Source organism: Thamnophis sirtalis, unplaced genomic scaffold, assembly GCF_051295495.1.
Source record: "Thamnophis sirtalis isolate CommonGarterSnake01/CBP01778 unplaced genomic scaffold, rThaSir2_p1.2 scaffold_1, whole genome shotgun sequence".
Lineage (NCBI taxonomy): Eukaryota > Metazoa > Chordata > Lepidosauria > Squamata > Natricidae > Thamnophis > Thamnophis sirtalis.
This window is the reverse complement of record NW_028261381.1, coordinates 110,366,659-110,390,684: the sequence shown is the minus strand read 5'-3', so window position 1 is coordinate 110,390,684 and position 24,026 is coordinate 110,366,659. Positions and strand designations below refer to the sequence as shown.

General features: G+C 35.3%; 1 protein-coding gene across 5 annotated transcripts in view; it reads right to left on the bottom strand.

Annotated features, from left to right (window-relative positions):
* The window catches only part of SIPA1L1 (signal induced proliferation associated 1 like 1), a 155,391-nt gene that overhangs the window by 17,491 nt on the left and 113,874 nt on the right, over window positions 1-24,026 (bottom strand). For all 5 annotated transcript variants that reach the window (XM_087721734.1, XM_087721751.1, XM_087721762.1 and 2 more), the window contains 7 exons: window positions 22,751-23,324; window positions 21,521-21,795; window positions 18,249-18,530; window positions 8,662-8,811; window positions 6,936-7,054; window positions 4,613-4,731; window positions 2,927-3,372 (listed from right to left, as the gene is read on the bottom strand). In XM_087721734.1, the coding sequence (XP_087577860.1) occupies window positions 2,927-3,372; window positions 4,613-4,731; window positions 6,936-7,054; window positions 8,662-8,811; window positions 18,249-18,530; window positions 21,521-21,795; window positions 22,751-23,324 (1,965 nt within the window). The remainder of the gene's footprint in view (window positions 1-2,926; window positions 3,373-4,612; window positions 4,732-6,935; window positions 7,055-8,661; window positions 8,812-18,248; window positions 18,531-21,520; window positions 21,796-22,750; window positions 23,325-24,026) is intronic.

Below are 24,026 nucleotides of genomic sequence, written 5' to 3'. Positions count from 1 at the left end.
AAAACCTGGCCTTCACTACTACAAACACACCTACTCCTAATCTATTCTTAGAGCCAATCTTAATGAGGAAAGCAAATTATGACTATCTAACAGCACTAGGTGGAAATTACTTATGTGCAAGATTGACAAATTATGAAATAATTTTTACACACACAAATATAGAAAATGTTTTTTTTTCCCCTGAAGGGCAATTCTAATTATATGTAAACAGACAACAGTGTCATTGGTTGGCAAAAGAATGATACAGATAGTTCTTCATCACATTTACAACTGTGATGAAAAAATAACCATGCAACCAGTCCTTTGATTTATGACCTTCACAGGTTTGTAAAGCAAAGGAAAGTTGAAAGATCACAATCATGGTTGCAATTTCACTTAGCGACTGCTTCACTTAACAACTGAGTTACTGGTCTCAATTGAAGTCACTACATAAGGACTACTTCTAATTTAAGAAGGATGTCAATTTCACATGAGAAGAAGTCCTAAACTTACCACAGAACTTTCTACTTGCTTTTCTAGCTTGCTGTTGCTGTGCACCTTGCAAAATTAAAAAATTTTCCAAAGCAGATTTTGAGGGAAGATGAAAAAGTTAAAAGGGAAGAGAATCGCTCACTTTCACTTATGGTAGATGTTTTATGAAAAGACATATTTCATCCTTTCTTTGGATAAAAGACAATATTTTAAGAGAAACACTAATTATATTATTGGCAGTGATAAAGCAGATGAGACATTTTTCTTTGGAGTAGATAACTTCTAGGAGAGAAGTTGGGTCCAATTGTTGAATTACTGAAGCTTCTTCCAAAATCTATAAAAGTTCTTCATTTCTTTTTATAATACAATAGGGTTCCAACAAAGCAAGGATCAACGCTAAGAGATTTTGTATGCCCATTTTATCATATTGTTTAGCTCTACACGCTGAATTTAACAGGCAAGAAACTCCTAACATGTCAAAAAATTATAACAAGATTTTTTTTAAAAAAAACACCTATTCATGTTTAGTAAAATGTATTAATCCTTCATAAATTCCAGGACTCAACTAATTGTAGAAATATGCCATATCGTCTGCTTCCCTACAAACCAGCATGGTTTGCGTTAATAAAAGATATATCATCTAACATGCAGATTTCAAATATTTTCTAAAGATAAATACCAGTGGATGACTTAGCTAACATTGTACATTACTCACAATAAATTACTTCTTTTCATGTCATGAATTTAGAAACTATCAAATCTAATATTTTGTTTCCACAAGGGACAAACTATGGTCCATGGAGTCCTCACAAGCAGAACATAATGCATTAGAACCTTCTTAAGAAGTTGCATACTTCTACATTTTATATCTTGATTATTTTATTGAGTTTTTAATGTAACTCTTCAGGGGGTCTTTTCAATTTGGCAATCAAAACAAGTTATTTGGTAAATAAATAAATAAATAAATAAATAAATAAATAAATAAATAAATAAATAAATAAATAAATAAATAAAAAATAAATAAATAAATTCATTTTAGCTTCTGGCTTCAACATGATACAACCCTAGATAAGTTGGCAATGTTATAGTCTAGCAGGGAATTAGAACTTTCAGGCTGACCCAGTTGAGACAATTTTGGCTGCTGACATGCCTATCACTTACTGAACATCTCATTTTAACTTAATAGTGGGATAGAGATGCTATAGTTTGACCAGAGGAAGAATAAGATTTTGAAATTTCGTGCAGCTAGCACATTTTATAATTTAAAATCATCATTCATTGCCATTATCAGCACATACATTCATTTAGAATACTGATTTTAACATAAAATGAATGACATTAGCAAAGTTCTCCAAGTGTTAGGAAAAGTTGCAAAGTCAGAAATTGTAAATTTGTCACAAGAATTTGAGAAGCAAAGTTCAGCAAATAAAGTTTTTGCAATGCCATCACAGTTTTGCAAGTACAAATTTTTAAAGGAGATAGGCATAGCCATAAACCAAATTTGACATAGAGACTACTCAGTTTGGTAAGTATACAATTAACACTACTAGTTCTTTCCACTTGTGATCCAAAACAAAACAAAGGACTTTTACGAAGACCAAGGAATACTTTTATTCTAAAGTACTCTAGAAAAGCTTTAATCTGAAATTAATTAATTTTAATTTTAAATCAGTAACACAATTATTCCGAACAGTTTAGACTCAAGTCTTTATTCATGATATCATGTGCTGTCAGTTAGTGTAAACATTAACTATTACTAATGTCTTCTACAATTCCAAGTTAACAGTTGAATTCCTGTACGTTCAAGCCATTCTGTTCAATCATTTTCCATAGGAGTTCCTAGATAGCCTATCAATAATTCACAAATAATCTGAAAAATAAATTGTGACTGCCTGTTGTGCAATATTCCAAATATAACATTATTATTACACACTAATTATGTAGCATCTAATTAATCTAAAAAACCCCTAAGCACTTCTTCCCAGGTGGAAGGTCACCAAAAATCCCAGAAATGTAGGCTAGATTGAAAAATTAAAAATATTTGAGAAGGCAGCAATGTTGAACCACTTTCATATTAATGCCAAGACCCATCCATAAAATTTATACTTCAAAGGAAGATTTATTATTATACAATGTTACCACATAAATATATTATTTAGCATATGCATGTATTATTAATATTATTATGGAGATTTATTATAGCCATCCATTCCAAAAGCAGAATATATAAATTTCATACAATGATGTAGACACTTCTGTTTAAGAACTCCTATGATAGATGGAGTGATTCTCAATCCACTAAAAGAAAGAGCAAACATACTTGCATTTTCAAACTCTCTGCACAGCATCTCTTCAAACTGCTCAAGCTGCTAAGTAATGTCTATAGTTATTTTCTAAAAGCAGCTAGAAATATATAGAAAGAGCCTTCAGATGTATAATTTTTTTAAAAGATTACCTTGCATGGGAACCAGCATCACTGAGGCTAAAAGCACTGTTTTCTCTTGTTAAAGGATTGGAGGATGGTTGACTTTTGTTATGGATATCCAAGCTCAGTGAAGATTCTGTTTTTCTGTCCATCATGTGGCTGTCTTTCTCTAAAGTCCGATCTGCAATGGAGACCACTTCACTGGAACTGTGCCAAAGTGATGCCACTTTTTCTTTTATAAGTCCTGATCGGGGCGATGTTGCTGAGTTTCCCAGAGAGGCTGAATTACTGTGGCTGGGACCGTATGAAGTGGTATCGATGCCACTATCAGCAGAAGTGCCTTGAAGGTAGTTGTAACTATTCAGCTCTGATTCAGTCCTATCTCCACTGTCATACCACTTCTCATCACTATGAACACTGGAAGCATTGCTGGACAGTGTATTACTGCTCGAGTGGCTGGAATAGTGGCTGTCGGACTATATATAGACACACACAAAATTTTGAATTAAATTCAACATTTTGGAATGAAATCATATAAAGTGGGATGACCTGCTCATTATTGAAATTATATAGTAAAGGAAAATACACAAAACCATCTACAAACATAAAATGAGAAACGTTCCCTTCTACATACCACTAGAGAAGTATCAACCTGTAACATCCCTTAAAAGACAACAATGAAAGATCTCTAAAGTGTTTAATTTAAATTTATCACCATGCAAATTTAATATATTCTTTAAATGTGTTACTTTTCATAACATGCTTAAAAAGTACAAAATGGTTAAATATTAGAAAAAAAGATTTCATGAATATTTTATATACAGGTAGTCCTCAACTTACAACAGTTCATTCAGTGAGAGTTTGAAGTTACAACGACACTGAAAAAAGTGACTTTTGATTGTTTTACACACTTACGACCATTGCATCTCCATGGTCATGTGATCAAAATTCAGACACTTGGCAACTACTCATATCTGTGACAGTTGTAGTGTCTTGGGCTCACCTTCTGCAACCTTCTGATAAGCAGAATCAATGGAAACCAGATTCACTTAACAATGGTGTTACTAATTTAACAACCACAGTGATTCACTTAATAGCTGTGGTGAGAAAGATTGTAAAATGAGGCAAAATTCATGTAATAATTGTCTGACTTGAGTAACAGAAATTTTGGGTTCAATTGTGATCGTAAATTGAGGACTACCTGTAATCCCAATGTATAAATCTCGAATTTACTCTGACCTCTTACAAATCTGCATAGAGGTCAAACTATCTCCCCATAGCTTAAAGAGTTGCAATATTATAACTCTAAGCAGCCTTCTTGATGTTTCTCGAATTATGACTGTCTTGCTTAGCAAAGGTATTACCAATCACAATTAGGGTCATCAAGCAAAGGATTAGTTATATTAATAGAGAACTAAGGATCGATATAAGAATTATTTTCCTGTAAAAATGTTGATAGATCCTACAAATTTATTTATTTTTCTGAAAAGAAAATTTGCAGATCATAGTACATGTCATATTACAGTTTGAAGCTAAACTCTGCCTAAGTTGGCAGGGAAGTATTTTCATTAGTGTATGAGATTATTATAAATTGGCTGCGTATTTGTTCTCTGAGAAGCAACCATAATTTGGGCAAAGCACAAATTTTCAAGAGACGTTTTATCTTTCAATAACTTTAATTAAGACATCTTGAATAAAAATGGAAGATGAACTTACATGGCCCTGCTTATTTGGAGATAGGTGAACTACTGGATCTTGTCTCATCAGTCTTCCTGTTGGACTTTCTCTGAAGGATGGCAGCACTTTGGACATTGCAGGCAGATGGCATGTTGCTTCTGTAATATAGCATACAATAAGGGTGTTTTCATTCAGGAGACTTACAAAATCTATTGCCTGGAATTTTTTAAAAATGGGAATCTGTTGCCAGTCTATAAGAACCAGAAGCAGAATACAACATCTGTTTTCTACCGTTGCTGACTTAAAGCTGAAGAATAACATCTTTGCTATTATCAGGCTGTATCTATTTAGTATTTTTCCACTTGTGGATCATTTGTCCCTATCAGAAGCTTGTTTTAATGGAATAGCAAGGTAGGGGATTTTCAGCATTTTTTTTTGGCAACCTTTTTACTTTCCACTTTATACATTTTAATAAAAGAGGCAGAATAAGAAATCAAGAGGGGACAGGAAAGTTGCCCAAAATGGAGTCTTGTCTGAATCTATTATTCAATAAAATATGCTTCTGTTAGCAAGATTGCCTGATTATGTCAGCTGAATATAACTCACAATTATAAGAATACAGTTATTTAGGTTTGTATAAAATGATACTTGTCTAATAACAAAAAACCCCATTGTAAGAGAGGCTAATATTGGTAATATTATCCTTAGAGGTAATATTAGAGGTAATATTGTACTCAGTCCTTTTTTCACCAAATTGCTTATCTCCTTTATTTTTTAATTAAAAATATTTGAAAGTTGTACTTTTATAACAGAACTTTATGGTAGTTAATGTTGAAAACTACAACATATAATATATGAACTGCAAAATCACACATTTATCATCACCACAATAAAAAATGAAAAAGCAAATGTGCTTGAAATAGTTTCTTCAAATGGAAACTACAGATATGTATAATCCACAGGTTTTTTTTCCTTACTAAGTAGATCACGGAGGGAGATGAGGAATAACTAGATGGATTTAATATGAATAGAACAAAGTATACATTTTGAAACTCAATACTGTATTTTAATTTCAAAATTCTTCCCAGCCCCTAAGTGATAACTAAATATTTAACTACATCCTAAATTCTCCTCAAAAACATAGTAGCTATCTACTATAAGTATAAACATAATTAGAGCAGTTTCAGTTTCTTTCATTATGCCATTTTCTATCACTCAGTTTGTCCAGGACAAAGGATTACTTTCAAGATTATTGTCAAACAGGATAGGACAGAAAAAATGTTTGTTTACCTGAGAAAACTATACTTTAATATCTTTTTGCTTTTCAATGTAGCATTTCATAAAAGGTTTGCTTTTCAAGGTAAAATTGTTATCAGAATGTTTATTTTCCCATCATTTGGTCTTCTAAATAGTTAAAGAAACTGAGCTTGACCTGTGCCAATTTCTACTCCGCAAATCTGTTTCCAAATTTCTTTGGTGTTTTTTACTCAAGTATCCAATATAGCAATAGCACTTAGAATTGTATACCACTTCATAGTGCTTTAGTCCTCTCTAAACGGTTTATAGCATCAGCATATTGTCCCCAACAATTAAGATTAAATGATGATACAAAACTCTTCTAGAAATATTGCTTTCTTCCATTATACAGCCCACCAAGGAGCCATGCTCTTAGCTTGGCTTAGTTGGCTTCTTTGCTAAAGCATTGTCACAATGCACTACGGATGTAATAGAAGGATATTAAATTGCTATCATTTCAAAAATCTTAGTGGTATGTAATGTAATAGATTCAAGCACAAAAATTATAGAACCAGGCCTGGATGCTGAAAACTCCATACAAAGACTCAACAATAAATATCAGTTGAATGCTGAGGATTTGCATGGCTGAGAACATTTCTTTCAGTTAAAATCTTAACTAATTACATACTCATTAGTAGGAGAAAATATCTTGACTAAATACAAATTTCACTGCATTTTTACATTATTGTCAGCATATCAAACAATTATCTGAACACCCCTTTCTGTCAGAAAGGAGCACAATGAAAATTAAAATAAGCTGATGAACCAGATGCTATATTTGGAACAAAGTACATGGGCTAAAACAAATAAGCATGAATAAAGCCAAGTATGTCTATAGTACAACTATCCGTGAAAGCACTCCAGGGACTGGACTATTATGATGTATCTATTCCCTACAAACATTTTAGTTCTAATAAATAAGTGCCATCCAATGTTGCATACATGTTATGATAATTCATTCTGATTAATACAAACAAAAAAGATAAATGTTTATTGCATATGAATGGATTGCCAATGTCACCTTGGGGTACCAGAAACAGAATATATGCAAGAAAGAAATACTCACCCATCTGATCAACAATACTATCCTCACTTCTCTGCCAACTTGGGGTGGATTTGCCACTGCCACTGGTATCTGTGTTCTGTCTATCAATGGAGGCAGGAGATCTTCTACTCATTCCAAATCTGTGTAAAGGAATCTCAATTATTCCACTCTGCATATGGGATATCATTCAAAGATGTTTTGTAAGTATTGGATTATAATCAGTTCAACCATCCCAAAATGGTTAGTTACAGTCAATTGTATCATTGATTTGCAAAAATCATATGCTACCCTAAGGTTCATACCTTCAGCAAGAGTTATTAGCCACTAGACAGAGGACAAAAGTTAGATGAAGAAGTAGACTAAAGACAGAGCTAACAGTAAAGAATTTGTTGGTCAGATGGCAGGGATTAAACAAGGTGGTATCAATGACTTGGTTACTTGAACAGACTTAGGAAAAGAAGAATGCTACTCAACTCAACAATGGTCATGAGAGTCATAGGCCCTTCCTACCATTCAGTAACAACAACCATTATTCCAGCTCACAGTGCCTTGGATCTGGAGGCAACATGCAACTATTATGACTAGTAGCTATTCAATCTTATCCTCAATTTGTCTGTCCATAAGAACATAAATTGCTAAGTTGAAATTTATTTTTTAATGCAAACAAGGGTTTTTTGGTGGGAGGAGGTAGTGTAGTATAAGATAGCAATCTTATCTCTCTTATTTTGTTATCATTTAGCTTTAGACGCTAATGATGTGAGAGGGAAAAAACTTCTTTAACCAGTTCTTCCGCACAATGCTATCTTGTCCTTATTGTACTAACCATTTCTCCTAATAAAAAAGCCCCAGGATTGTAACCTTTTCTTATGAAGAAATTATTTCAGATTCTTAATTATTTTTGTTAGCCTTTTAAAGGATAACAAGATTTTAAGACACTGAATATAATATTCAAGTACAAGGATACCATATACTTGTACATGGTGATAGGTTGTTAGAAACCTGTTGCTTCTGAATAATTATATAGGTAGGAATTTAACTGCATAAGTCAAGAACATTATGACTTTTTTTCAGTCACAGTAGCTGTTGTATATGCTCACTTTCCTATTTTTTAAGAGGCTGCCATTCACAATTAATACAACATTTTGTTACCAATAACACTTCTAATCTGCCCAGTAACACAATATGGGAACAACTGCTTTTGGTTTAAACTGGTTTCTTATATTCAGTTGCATTCTCTGAGCTTAATCAAGAGTATGACAGAAGCCAAGAATGAAGATATGTAACACTGCCAGTTACATCTGCAATATCTGAAGAGGGAGATGACAAGAAGATGAATGATTATGTTATAGCAAAATAACTAGACAAGTTGAGATTTGGGCAAACGATTGTCCTGAACATATCTTTTTTTGTGTCAGTGTGAATACATTCAGCACAAGCAGAGAAACATTCTTAAGCAAGTTTTAATGTGGAATGTTTAACTTTTTAGCAAAGAACTGATATTATAGTTTTTCAAGATGCTACCTCAGATGTGGCAATACAAGAAACTATGAAATCAAGGCACCAGAATACTAGCCTTTAATTTAACTATTTTTTGTGTTTGAGGAACAGAGAGGCCAAGACCTGAGCAGCACTTGTTATAGGACCAAGTATCCTTATTTTTTTTTCTCTTCAGATTCTCAAATGAAAACAACTGAAGAGCAAATTAAAAGAAGAATAAGATCTAAGCATAAAGCAATATGAGACCTACCCTTCAGGCATAGATTTTTGCCTGTAGGTCCCTCCACCAGAGCCAGTTTCACTTGAGGATGATAAATTGCTTGGAGAGTTACGACACTGTTGTGATCTTGCTAATGCCATGGAGGACACCGTGACGTAGACATCAGAACCAGGAGATAATCTGTTCCAATACAGACAATTCCAAATTTTGCATTATTAAACGAACATCAAAAAGGTAACATTTTATGTGAACTGCCACATCAGCAGCATGAATTCATCACAACAATATAAAGTAAAACCAGCTGTAGAACACTATCCACTTTCTTTTATAAATCTATTCCCTATGAAGTAGGCTGCAGGAACACAGGGGAAAAATGCTTCCAAGGATTGCAAAAATAAACTTGCTGAATTGCTTTTTGCATGCAAGAATATGAAAATAGAACCTGTTTTAACCAGGTTTCAAATAAACAAGGGATTTATAACACTTTTTAAAAAAAATGTGTTTTAATTGAGGTATTTGATAAAAGAACATACAATATTGGCATTTCAAAGTTTACTTTATTATAAAGCTAAGAAATGACTTAATAATTACTAGATTATTTATTAATTTTGTCAGAGTATGCAGAGTGTGACTACTTTTGTGAGACAACTCAGTAGCAAAATAGAGTACGCAGAGGTTTTGTCTTTGAAACAGTGGTTTATCTATAAATATACACACAGACACACACACACTAGGTAAAACCAGGTAATCAATCAATCTTCAACAATAACACAAGCACGCACTGGAAGAGAAACTGTCCTCACAGGGCCTCTCTTATATAGACAGCCTCTTAAAGTGATAACCCTGCTAATTCATTCTCATTGCATCATCTCAGTTTATAGCCTTACTGCAGTTGGTCAGCTATTAAATCATTACCTTAATATATTTAACATCTGGTTGTTATATTTTTAAAGCAACTCAAGGCAGTGAACATACGTAATACTCCTTCTTCCTCTTATCCCTAGAACAACCACCCTGTGAGAAGAATTGAGTGGACATTAACTGTCCCAAAGTCACCCAGCCAGATTTTATGCCTAAGGCAGAATTAAAACTAACAGCCTCTTGGTTTCTATCCTTGTGCCTTAGCCATTGTATTCAAAGCATTTGTTAAAAATGCATGCAATGCAGCATAATCAATAGACTTATTTATACTCTGAGCATTCCTGAACTATTATCCCCTTAAATAAACCCCACTTCTATTTTTGATTTGCACATTCAATGTTTTTATTTATAAAAGTGATCAAAGCAAAGCAAGCAAACAAAAACAAAAAAATCCTTGAAAATTTTGCAACCCTGAAGAAGTCTGACAAGCAAGCAAAATCTATGGCTACATCTATAATCTAAACCATCTTTCTCCACATTCAATAAATATCCAGAAAAAAACTGCAGCTCCTAAATTTGCATGGTTGAGAATCTGTGAATATTTTAACTCAAATCAGTAAAAAGAGGATGTACATTTTGGAGAGTTCCATGAAAGAGGCAGCAGAGTAATACATTACCCAAATGTCAATGCTACCTTCACCACAAGGGCAGAGTTTCTGTTCTTTGGGTACATTATGTTATTTCATAAGCTAGGAAAATTATGCCTACAACCGCACGAGACAGATTAGAGTCCAGCTTGGAAAGCAACGTTCCAAATGTTGAAGCTGATTTTAGAAAAAGCCATGGAATTTGAGAAATTATTTCTGATGCACATTAAATAATTGAAAAAGCCAAAAAATATCATATATGTACTTCGTTGATTATAGGAAGGCCTTTGATTGTGTTGATCATATCAGGTAGCAGAATGTGCTTAAAATATGAGAATGCCAAAACATCTCCTCATGCAAAACTTATATAAAAGTCAGAAAGTCAAAATTTAGAACATGGATAGAACATGGTGAAACAGTCTTCTGATCAGCAAAAAAGTGAGGAAAGGCTGCACACTATCCCCATATTTATTCAAAGTATATATTGAATAAGTGCTGAGGGAAGGTAGATTAGAAGATGATGAATGTGGTTTTAATACTGGAGGAAGAAACAACAATTATCTATGCTTTCTATACTATTCTGATAGTTGAGAATGCACATGTTCTGGAAGCTCTAATAATGAAAATCAAGGAGCAGTGAAAAAATGTAACTAAGTTTAAATATAAAGATCAAACTAATGACAACAGCAACCAGGCTTAAAACTGGCCATAATGATACTGAAGTGATAGGTACCTTCTGCTTTTTAGAATTGACTCTCAACAGGAAAAGAACCAGTAGTCAAGTAATACACTAGAGTAGCACTTGTTAGGATAACAAATGTGGTATTGGAAAAGATATTTAGATTCTTAGATATGTCTTAATCAGAAAAGATCAGAGTGCTACAAGTCATGGTTTTCCCCATGATAATCTATGGAAGAGAAAGTTGAACTGTGAAAAAGCAGCATAGGAGGAACTTGGTTCCTTTTGAACTTTGGTGTTGGAGAAGACTCCTGAGAATACTATGGCAGGAATTTAAACAAATGGATCTCAAATAAGTCAATCCAGAACTCCTACTCAAGACTCAAATGACCCTGCCAAATTACACTCTGGAAACATGATATGCAAACATCTAGCTTTCTGGAGAAGTTTATAGTTCTGGGAAAAGTAGAATGAAAGAAAAGGGCTGTTAGTTGCAAGGTGGATGGATTCAGTTACAGTGATGAAAGGTATGTCTTTGACAGACTTGAGAGAGAAGATAGAATGGAACAGAACAGAATAGAAAACTTTATTTGGCCAAACAGAATAGAAAACTTTATTTGGCCAAATATGATTAGACACAAAAGGAATATGTCTCTGGTGCAGAAGCTTTCAGTGTAAATGCAAACTAACAGAGTAATAATAATTTTGTATAATTTTGTTTGGTGATAGAATCCTCATGAAAAAAAATATATCTACATGGTTCTAAGAGTTGACACTTACTTGATGGCTCATGATCATACAATCATCCTTTTATTTATTAAATATATTTCTGTACCACTTATTAATACAAAAATTATTACCATATAATGATAAAAAGAAACTACACTATGTAAAAAATATTTAAAAACTAGTGGTAGGAAAACAAAAGATTACAAATCATTCAAGGACGCCCAACATAAGTGATAACACTTTAGTAGGTGCTGAAATAAATTGTGATATTTCTCATGTACACTATTGGCATTTTGTGATTTTTCTTTCCTCCTGTTATTGAAGTTCTACTCCATATCCTTGGTCTATATAGTATCATGCTTTTAATGTTAAGTATTTCTTTGTCTGAGAAGGATCCTTAAGGATTCTTAATCCGTAAGAAATCTTCATGCACATTAAAATAAGAAATATCATTTTCCATACCAGCATAATATAGCAGATAGAGAGAAAGCGTGTGTGTGTGTTAACAATAATCTAGGATAGCTAGGATAAGCAACACATCCCAATTGTAAAACTAGATCAATAGCAGAATTTGCCTAACATTCTGGCCCCAGTAGTAGCAACATTATGATACCTATCCTAACCAATTAGTGTAGATACTGTATACATCAACAAAAATTGTCTCTTGCACCCATACAAACAGAAATATGGTGAATACTTGATTGCAACGGTATTCAAAGGCATTAGAAAATATAATGCCTTGTAGTTTAAAAAAGTATTTTATAGCTTTATAGTGTTACTGTTAAAATGTACAACCAACCCATATACTTACCAGGGTCTCCAACCCCGGGCCATGGACTGGTAGAGGCCTGTGGCTTGTTAGAAACCAGGCCACACAACTGGAAGTAAGCAGCAGATGAGCTAGTGAAACCGAAACCATTCCCCCCTCCACACCTAGTCTGTGGAAAAACTGTATTCCATGAAACTGGTCCTTGTTGTCAAAAAATATCCGGGACTACTGCACTTACAATAGGTGCCCTCTGGAAGTTGTGTTCAGGTTCGCCTTCATACAAACCAGTCCAATCATCTACAGGATAAATTATATCACTAATGCTATTTGTTTAAATCAAATACAGTGTATTAGAAAAAGATTGTATGGCAGATACTGTTTGACTAAAAGACTTAAATTAGGGTATGTAATCCCTATGACCAAAATGGTATAACATCAACAATTTGTAAAGATAATCCAAGCAACAACATCCTTTTAATTAGGGTTGGTTAAAGTTATTTAAAATGGTTCATTTTATTTTCTTCTGGCAAATTCTCTTAATGATTTTGTGTAAATACCAATATGGAAGTGAGCCCTGATACAATACTGGGTGGTTTCAGAAAGCAAATAGCCGCTATTAAATCAGCTAATACAGATAGGAAAACTTAACTTTAAAAAAATGTTTAAATGCTACCTTAAGCACAACAAATAAATAAATAGACCAAATGCAACTGGTATCTCCTGATGTATTGAGTAATTTTGTTCAAATCGGTACTTAAGCCATGGATAAGTCACTGGAGATTTAGTCCCAAATATTTTCCTTACAATATTAGCTGCAAAGGAATGAATTTTGACTGTGTGTTGAGGCAAGGTTACAATTTCAGCAATTGTGAGATTCAATAAATGGAAACGAGTAAGCTTAGATCATTTTTCCAGCTTGGCGTCTATATATTAAGTGAAACCAGGCTCTGGGCTTTTGCATTTTTAAAAAAAGTTTTTAAAAGTAGGACAAATATACTTATATAAAAAAAATTATTCTGCACTTCATGCTGAGGTTTTATATATTTCTTGCAAATCCTCTGCTTGGATTTCTTAAAATGTTTACATCTGTTGTTGCTTCTGCGTTGGCAGAATGCTTTTGTTCTCTGCCTTTGCCTCCACAGTATAATTTTTCTGATTTCCCAAAAATCTCTATGGTTGTTGAATTAAATTACAAAATTAGCTGGATAACATATGTACAGAAGTGAGTTAATGAAGTATCAAGCAATGTTTCCAAAGGAGTAGACTATCAATTTAGTGCTTTTATGGCATGTTTAGCTGGAAGCCACAAGGGTCATGTTTTACTTGTAGAGTATAACGAAACATAAATAATTACAGAATGTAAGGGGTTGGAATCCATGGGTAACTGCAGGAATCTGCTATTATAGCATCCTCAAAAGTTGGCCATCCCACCCCTTTAAACATTTACAGCACGATAGAATTCACCATCTCCTAATGCAGCATATTTGTTTTTCTTGCAGATTTGCAGTTTGTGATCCTTTCTGCATATTGCTGCCATTAATGTTCTTCACCACCCCTATATTCTATGTTCAGTTTTGATCCCCCCCCCATTTGAGTGTAGGGCTCTGCATCTGTCCTTGTTGAAATTCATCGTGCTGATTTACGCTTATTGTTACAGCTTAATGTCCTCCTGAAATTTGATTAATATCCTACATTTTTGTGTAATCTACAAATATGAAAAAACATGAGACTCATACTTTCTCCTATTTTGACATAGAGCCACAGATATATATGGATTAGATATTATTGTTTAAACCGCCTCTATCCATCTAGTGGTAGCATAATTTAGTCATTTTCCCATCTTTGCTAAAATTCCGGAGTGGTGTAGGGAGCAATGCTAATTAATACTTTAAAATCAAGGTGCCCTTTATCCACCACATTTCTGTGGTCAACCAGACTATCATTCTATTTAAAAGAGAGATCATATTGTTTGGGCGAGAATTATTCTCGATAAACCCATGTTGGCTCCTGCAAAGCAATACATTGTTTTGGAAAAGCTCACAAACTGCTTAATAAAACATTCTAAAATTTGGCTTATTATTGACATTAAGATAATTGGCCTGCAGTTCTCTGGGTCCTCTTTATCCCCCTTTCTGAAAATAAGAATAACTTTGCCTTTTCTCCAATCCTCTTTCATGATTTTTCAGAGATCCAGTTTCATGATTTTTTTCAGAAATCACAACCAGTATAAAAGCTCTTCCTTACAGACTTGGGCCTTTCTCTCACATTCCTCCACATGACTTTTTCTTATCTTCTGGAGGTTCCTTGCTCCCACTCTACCTCCAAAAGCTTCCTCTTTCTAATTCAAGTAACTCTCATCTTTCTTGATAAGCTTGATGGGCAAGAGAGGAGAGCCTTCTCTGTTGCGGCTCCGACACTATGGAACAATCTCCCCGTGGAGATTCGTACCCTCACCACCGTCCAGGCCTTCCGCACAGCCCTCAAGAACTGGCTAGCCCGTCAGGCCTGGGGATAATCTTATTTTCGCCCCTCCCGAATGCTGAGTGAATGTTGAGTTTTACTGTCTAATTTACTTTGTGCACATTTCTTTTTGGTATTGTCCTACACTCCCCTTCCTTTTTTGATTGTAAGCCGTCCTGAGTCCCCTCAGGGAAAAGGGCGGCCTATAAATAAATAAATCTAAAATCTAAATCTAAATTAGACTTTCCATCTTCTTGATTCTTGTTCTCTTTTCTGCCTCTTTCCTCTGCTCATCTTATTCCCCTGCCAAACTTCTGTTTGCTTTTCCTGTTCATTCATTCAGTAAACTCTGATTTCTTAAGGAAGTTACCTGATCAGAAAATGAAATAAGATTAATCTCGGCAAGATTCGTTCTTGACAAATACATACTGTCTATTGGTATTTGCTTCATTGCTTTCAATATGCCTACAGATCAACTTTTTGATCCTGAGGAATAGGGCTGTCAAACTCCCGGCCCATGGGCTGGATGCATCTCGTGCTATCCATGCCCATGCCTGGTTTAGCGGAAAAAAGTCCTAATACATCATGTGACACCACTGTGTCATGAGTTTCACACTCTTATTGTAGAATGTTCCCCAGCATTGAGGTTAGATTGCTTAGTGTGCAACACGGTGTCCCTTTTGCAAAAATGTTGTTTTGTTTCAGAAACCCAAAACACATAGTGATGCCTAAAAGTGGTTTCCCACTTTGTGAACCCTTTTGAATTATTATTTCTGCATAAATACGATTTAAAGCATAGTCTGTTCTCCACATAGATTCTGACACTAGATAAAGAGAACTCAATTAAACCAATTAATCAAAAACATAATTCTTGTTCATGTAATTATCGAGGAAAATGATTCATATCTGGAAAACAGATCTTTTAGATCATGTTTATTCAGAAATATTAAAAATTCAAAACAGTTCGCAAACTTTTAAGTACCACCAAATTGCAGCTCAGAAATTCTGCCAAACAGTTCAGGATGAACTATAATTTGGCAAGAATTGAACATTTTGGTTGTTCCTAATTTCAGTCAAGAATAAATCCAGAAGTCTTACTGGGTGAATAGGGCAAGACTTGAGTCCTTAGTCCTCTGACTCACTGTACTTCATGTGACCTGTGTGTTGGCCTGCTACCCAATCTTCCTGGAGCCTTTCCTTTACTATGACTCCTTATGCTACCATTGGAACAAAGGACATTGTTAGATATTAAGTAAAGGTACAGAAAGGAAGGATGATGGATTCATAGGATAGGAAGATGGATATGCAGTCTACAACTGAAGCTAAGAACCCTAATCCGATCAGCCCACATGCTCCTAATTTGCCAATTTTTAGTCACTGCTGACTGCAATTTATTCAAGGTTCTGTTTCCCTTTTTGTCCTGGAGGGGTTGGCGAGTTGGGTTAAGAAAAGACTGTACAGTCACCTTTCTGAAATAGTATACAGTCTCCTGCTTGAGCAGAGGGTTGGACTAGAAAATTTCCAATGTCCCTTCCAGCTCTATTCTGTTCTGAAATTCTGAGTTGAGTTAGTCTGTTTTTTCCCTGCTAACATTTTACCATTTACAATGAACAGCAGATATACTGATTATTTTATTTGGGTTTTCCTTTAATAAACTAACCTAAGCTTACTTAAGCTTTTACTTCGGAGCCCTTGGTGCTTTCTGAGCTGTCATTTGCTGATTACGTAGCATCTTCTGTGCTTGTTCCTTAACAGTATCACTACAGTCTAGTTATCTGTTGTTACTCTTTCTTGGTGATTGGACATTCTTCAACTCTCTTATTTTATGTCTCATTAGCCTCTGTTCCCCCAAGATTTGTAGTGTAGTACACTGACAAAAACAAATGCATACCTTGGCAAACCTAAGTATTTTCCACTAGTACAAAGCATTATTGATTTCATTTTTTTCCTTCAATACAGTCTATTCCTAACTACCACTGTAGCGGACATCATTCCCACTTAATCACTTTGTTATCATAAATTAAATCGGTCAACCAACCAAATTATAACTAACTATAAACTGACAACATTTCTAGTACACATGAAAAACAAGTAAACCGTCAATGGAGCAATAAGTGAACCATAATCTACTAGCCTTCAGAAGAAGAAATTACCATGAAATGTATTTGCTGTTATATCATTTGACATAGATCTTTTTTTTAAAAAAAGTTATTTTCAACTCTAAGGTTTATTCTTTTAAAAAGTAAGAATAGCGGTTGGAGAGACAATCTGTCATATCAAAACGGTAAACTCAATTTTGCTGAATTTTGACAGAACATATGACAACCAAAATATATGATTGTGTATCAGTCTAAGAATTGGAATTAACACTCATATGTTTAGATCACCTTTCTAAAGGTTCAGTTCATAATACATATGAAAAATGAACACCAAACACTAAATTATTATAAACAAATATAAAAACTAACTCACTATATTGGCTTGACTTTTCCCCTTTATTTATTTTTACATCTGGAGGACTGAAGAAATACTAACAAATTTCAAATTATACTTCCTTTATGTTATGTCAATTTTAGAAAGATATGGAATGAATAAACCACGTTCATTTTTTTTACATGTTAATCTAACTGTGAATAGAAGAAATGAAGGAACACACGCTCCAGAGATTTTATAAATTTTCTTCAATTGAAAAAGTGAATTCTAAAATAAGGTCCAAAATGGGTGCTTTATGGGTGCTCAAGTAGATAACCTAGTTTTATTCTCAGAGATTGGGCAAACGGACATGCCACACCTGAAGCTGAAGATTGTGGGCCTGGATAGGTAAGATCTTAGGAAGATCAGAGGCAAACAGTAAGTTAACAATTACATTTTCTTCAAAAGGTAATTGAGAATAAGTCATAATCAGAACAAGAATTATTTAAAGAATACAAATATAATCATTCAGTTAATTCAATGCCTTTTTAAAAGATTCCAAATATTGGTCTGATTAAAAATGAAAGGATAGCTTTGTGACTATTTTCTTTTAAGAACTATCTATTTAACACTCCCTTTATACAAGTAGTCCTTGACTTAAAACCATTTAGTGACTGTTTGAAGTGAAAAAAAATCTACAATCATCCTTGTACTTACAACCATTGAAGAATCACCACAGCCACTTATCAAAATTCAGGCACTTAGCAACCAGCATGTATTTATGAAGGCTGCATCGTCTTATGTGAACTCCTTCCCAGCCAGCTTCCAACAAGCAAAGTCAATGGGGGGAAGCCATTGCTTAATGACAGCATAATTAACTTAAGAACTTGAGTGATTTGTTTAACAACCATGACAAAAAAAGTTGTAAAATTGGATGCAACTCACTTTACAACCTTAGCAGTGGAAAATGTGGTCTCAATTGTGGCCGTTTGAGGACTACCTGTATTTTGGATTTAAAAATTTTGCACTTGAAAAGAACACTCTTAAGTTAGAATCATACCTTCTACTCTCCAGCGGACGGCCATCACTAGAAATACTACGTGGAATGTTGGCGGCCCGATCTGGAGGAGGCATTTTTCCTTCACCTTTCCCTGAAGCAACTCTAGTGGTAATTGGACTTTGCATCTGTGATGGCATTTGCTGAACATGAGATGCTTGTCCCTTGTTAGCATTTCTCTGCCACTTGTTATTATTTCTGAATGGGAATTTGAGCTCGTATGGAACTCCGCCATCATTCATTTTGTATTCCATTACTGGCATGCGATGAATTTCTGAAAAACTTCTGAAAGATTGAAAAGTAAGGTTAAACCAAGTGTAAAATACGGGAGAAACATGTGCAGTGCATTGTTTTGTTATAAAACAGTATAAGTACATGTATGAAACTCATAGATTGCTGCAAATTAGCTTCAAGCGTAATACTTGTAGCTTGTATTTTTGGGATGTCTGGAGCAAACCACGTTTTTTTCCAGAATGACAAAATATATGTTGGTCATCACAATGCAAGCCTTATCCCTTGTACGCAGTATCACAGTGCAAATGCAAAAGGGACAGAGTTTGAATCACAACATATGTTTAAACATTTCTCCTCCTGCCCCATCCTATGAAGATGCATATAGGAAGATGGCATCATTAAAAACTACTACCGTTTCCCCAAAAATAAGCCCTCCCCTAAGCCCTCCCTGAAAATACTGCAACACAGCAGCAGCCATGAAGTGACCATGCTCGCCGCCTCCTGCACCTCAAAAATAATAAGACTTCCCTGAAGATAAGGCCAAGTGCTTATTTAAGGGGTCAAAAGAAAATAAGACCCTGTCATATTTTTGGGAAAACCCGGCATCACTTCCAATTTCTCAGTTTAATCTAATGATTTTCTAGGAAGTGAAAACCATCAGCTTCTAGGAAGTGAAACATCTCCCCTGCTTATTGAAGAAGGCACACATTTTAATCTATATCCAAAAGTAAGTCTCAAGAAACTGAATAAAGAATTAACACCAAACATTCAAAATTCAGTGAAAAAGTGACACTTGAACCTTGTAACACTGAATTCTAAAATAACATACACTGTTTCCAACAGAAGAAAATATATGTAACTCAGGTTTGAATTGTGAAGTCCTTGAGGCTCTCTAAGCTTGTTCGCAGTTGTTTCATTACCTATCTAGGTGACATCATCAGTGCTGGTGATTGTGGAGTTTAGTTCCCTTTTATACATAGTACTTGCCCTATCAGTCTTGGTGGTGGTTTGATTTTCTTTGGGGAAGTTCCTTAATAGAAGTATTGTTTTCTGCTTATCTGTCTCATGTTAATCCGTTTATCTGGACATTGGGTTCTGGAGGATGTGTTCTGGTCTTTTTTTATTTTCCTTTGTGCTTTTTATTGTCTCTTATGAAAGGTGTGTAAATGTATATGTCTATGTGCCTGTTGATGACTCATATCTAGACATATAGAAATAGAGAGCTGATTCATAGTCACATGGAGATAATGCAATCAAAACTGGACCAGAATCTTGGTTGTTGAGTGAAATGGTTGTTAATCAAATTGTCACATGACTGCCCATGTGACTTCTTTATTCAGTGACCACAATCCTGGCACTCCTGGCTGCACTTCTCGAGCAATCACTGAAAGGGTTATATTGTAAAATGGACAGAGTCCAGATAAGAAGCATGGGACACCTTTATAGGGGTGAGGAGACTCTTGGAGGCTCTGCTTAGGAGCTGCAAAGCTGCCAAAATCCAAGCAGGATTTCAACTCCTGAGGGAGAGACATTTATGCATGGTCTGTGCCAGGTCACCCAAATATCTCATGCCTCTTAATTTACTACACTGCCTCTTCCATTCAAGAGCTGAAAATCCTTCCTACCAAAATCCAACCAGGATTGTCATCCCCTGAGCAAAGAGACACTTGATCAAGCCTGATCTGGGCCTTCCCCTCACATCTGCTTGGATTTCAGCTCCTTCTCAGATCTAGGGGCTGGTTGAAAGAGGTGCCTGATGAAGGATATCAGTTTCCATCCATGGGCAGAAGGGAACTCCTTCTGCGGTGTGAAGACATGGAATGCAAATCATCAAGATGTAAACTTCATTTTTTTACACCAGTTCTCCTCCAGGCATGGAAGGGAATGCCTTTGGCGGGGTGCAAGAACAAAGTACAGCTCCCAGATCCACTCTGTCAAAGACATTCAGCCCCCTTTCATGTGCAGAAGGGACTCCCTTCAATGGGATACAGTAATGTACCTCCATTCTGGATCTCTACCCTGCCAAGGGAGTTTGGTCTCCTTTGGCAGGCAGCTCTTTAAGCCAGCAACAAGAGGGAATACTATGGGCAGGCAGCAACAGCTTGTAATGTTCCCAGCCAGCTTACCCATTGATTTTGTGGGGAAACCAACAGAAATTACAAATCATGATCACATGGTCATAGGGTGCTTGGTAACCAATTGTAAGTATGAACAGGCTGCCAACTGCCCAACTTTGATCATGTAACTGATGGCAGATGGGCTTTTATGATAACTATAAGTGCTTCATATTAGGATTAGGATTACTTTATTTATATGCCGCCCTTTTCCCTGGGGGGACTCAGGGCGGCTCACAATCCAAGGGGGAGGCGAGTACAAGACAAAAATACACACATAAAACAGTACATCATTAAAAAAAACGCAACAGTCATACTATTCGGGTGGGGTTGAAATCTTAACCCCAGGCTTGTCGGGACAGCCAGGTTTTAAGGGCTATGCGGAAGGTCTGGAGGGTGGTGAGGGTACGAATCTCCACGGGGAGTTCGTTCCATAGGGTCGGAGCAGCCACCGAGAAGGCTCTCCTCCGGCTAGTTGCCAGTCGACACTGACCGGCTGATGGAATTTGGAGGAGGCCTAATCTATGGGATCTTATTGGCCTAGTGGAGGTAATTGGCAGTAGGCGGTCTCTCAAGTATCCAGATCCAATGCCATGAAGGTATTGTACAGCTCCTCAGATCCATATGGGCTTTATAGCACCCTTTCTGAGGCTGTCATAACTTCAAATGGTCATACCTCTAGATAGGATACACAGACAAAGATAACAGACACATAAATAAAAGACACATAATAGAAAACAATATAATAACATATAATAGACACATGCCTATTTTCTAGGGCTGAGACTGACTGGCTGAAGATCACCTGGCTGGTACCTAAAATGGGACTAGGTCTTACAGTCACCTGGTTTGTAGCTTGATTCTTTAACTACCATTCAAGCTGTTTGTCTTTTAATCAGTTTAATTAATTCATTGGTTGCCCAATACCTTCGTGGAGTACAATCTTCATGAGGTGGGATAATGACAACCTTCACAGTAACTGAAGTTCTCAGGAGATCAATCATTTGCTCATGGCTTAGGGTAGCGACAGCCACAGTGCAAATTTCCACTAATCTGCTGCCTTGTCGTAATCCTGCTTGCCAAGCATAGCCATATGGTTCAACATCTGCCACAATTCCTTCATAGTTCACATGGAAGCCAAGCTGACCCAATCCATTCCGTCGTAAAGTCATTTCCACTGACTCACATCCCTTGGTCACGAGCTGAGAATTGCAAGATAGAGATGTGGAGTTTAGTACAATGAAATGTAATTTAGTAGGAGACACAAATAGGCTAGATTGTTAAAACAGAGCATGAAGCACGGTAGATATATTATTCCTTATTCATACAGCAATTATACTATATACCTCTGAGGAAGATAGTTGGATTACTACTGAGTAATAATCCCCGGCTTAGTTTGAACTTGTAAAAATGATTAGCTATATTCCAGTGCTAGCTGAAAATAATGAATGTTACAAAAACTTTAAGTGTAGTAATTTATGAAACAATACCTACAGTAATAGAGGAAGTATAGACTAATATTCATTTACAAATTGACAAGTCATTTAATTATTAAATCTTATATTGATTTGACACTCTTTATAATTCAGTAAAATCTTGGTATGGAACTTCTGTTTTACTATTTTAAGTCCTGTTCCTAAAAGATAATAATATTTTGGAATGTTGAAAAATATTAAGTCTTTTCTCACAACATGAAATATACTGTTTTGATTTCCTAAATAACATTTCTGCAGCTAAAGTGTAAATGTTAATATAATAAATACACTATTCAGACCTTAAAAAGTAGATGAATAAGCTACAAGGCATTTTATTGCTCTGACTGGGAGGACAAGGATTTGAAAAATAATCTAGCAAGTGGGTGGAACATTGTCAGGTACAAGAAATCAGGAACCAGGATAGAGTTCAAAAGTACTACAAGTTTATTTCATGCCCACCTGCACAAATGATTTACTAACAGACAAGATGAATTGGTGCCAGATAAGAGTCAAGGGACCTCAAGGGGGGCTGGATTTAGGTTTCTTACAGGGACCCCTAGTCATCTCCTACATCCATTTTATTTTGCAAGTTTGTTGCACAGATCCAAAAAGGAAATTAAAGCATTTCTATATGTATTTATGCTTGAGGAAAGAAGGTAAGGGGAAAATAAGGAATTCTAACCTCTAGTCTTTTTACAATCTCCTTGATATCTTCAGGATTTTTGAAACTTTCCACAGAAACACATTCTCCTCTTTCATAGAAAATTTTGACACTTGTATCTGTTGAAGTCCACCCTATTACATCTCTGCAGGAACAATTGAATACAACACTTTTTGTATCTTGTTCAATCACAACAACAAATTCATTAGAAATGCCCAAAAGACAATCTATATCAAAACCCTTGCTATAGTCTTTAGCATGGAGAATCCAGATAACAGCGCCAGAGCTATGGAGTTCAATTCCTGGATGAGGTTTGGATTTCTCCTTCTTCTTAGAAGCAAGTGAGATGAAAGGGAATTTGCCAGAAGGATCAATGGGTGTATTTGTCACATTCTTCTCTGCCAAATCTTTCAAGTATTCCTGACGGGTTCTAGTAGCCATAGCACGGAATTTTTCTGATTTATGAGCTGCATTCTCAGCATTGATCACTTTGGCTAGTAAGAAGTCCCTGAATACATTTGATTTAGGAAAGGTGATGCCTTTAGGAATTGGAGGTCCAAATGAGGGCACATCTCTCGATCTTGTCACAGCAACACTGCAAAAATACATACAAATGTGATTTAAAACAATATGCAGAGACATCATAGATTTCAATGCGCTATATATATTTTGTTGTTTTCATAGACAGTCCAGTTCTACAGAGAGGATACTCTATCACAACTGCAGGGTGCCTCATGACATAAAAAAAGTTTTTTTTACATGCTGATTGCTTAGACTGTTTCTTAAAATTTCTTCAATATACTGTATATCTATTTGAGTACACCATATCAATTACTATTATTGCTTTTTCCTTTGCATGTGGTACGTTTACATAAGATAAATATATGTATTAAGTCAACAGCATTATATACACATTTTTATTCTTTTCCAAACCTACAAAAGATGAACTACATTTTTCGAGTGAAGTTACTTGGCAATAAAAGCATTCAAACATTAACAGTTTGAAAAATTCATATATTTTTTTTGCTCTCTACAATATATGTTAACAACCACCTCCACATGTCCTGAAAACATAAAAAAATACCTTGAATTGCTTAAATTTAACTATTCCCAGATTTACAAAGAAACAAGCACTTGCTGTTTAGTAAAGAGATTGTTTTTAAAGGCTTGAGTGCTACTTTTATTGCTCCTTAACAAAAGAGAAAAGAAGCAGAGGAGTAATAGATGAATATATTGGTGGAAGCCAGAATTACATGGAAAGTGCAATAATGCAAATCTTGGTTTTTAAAAAAATGTA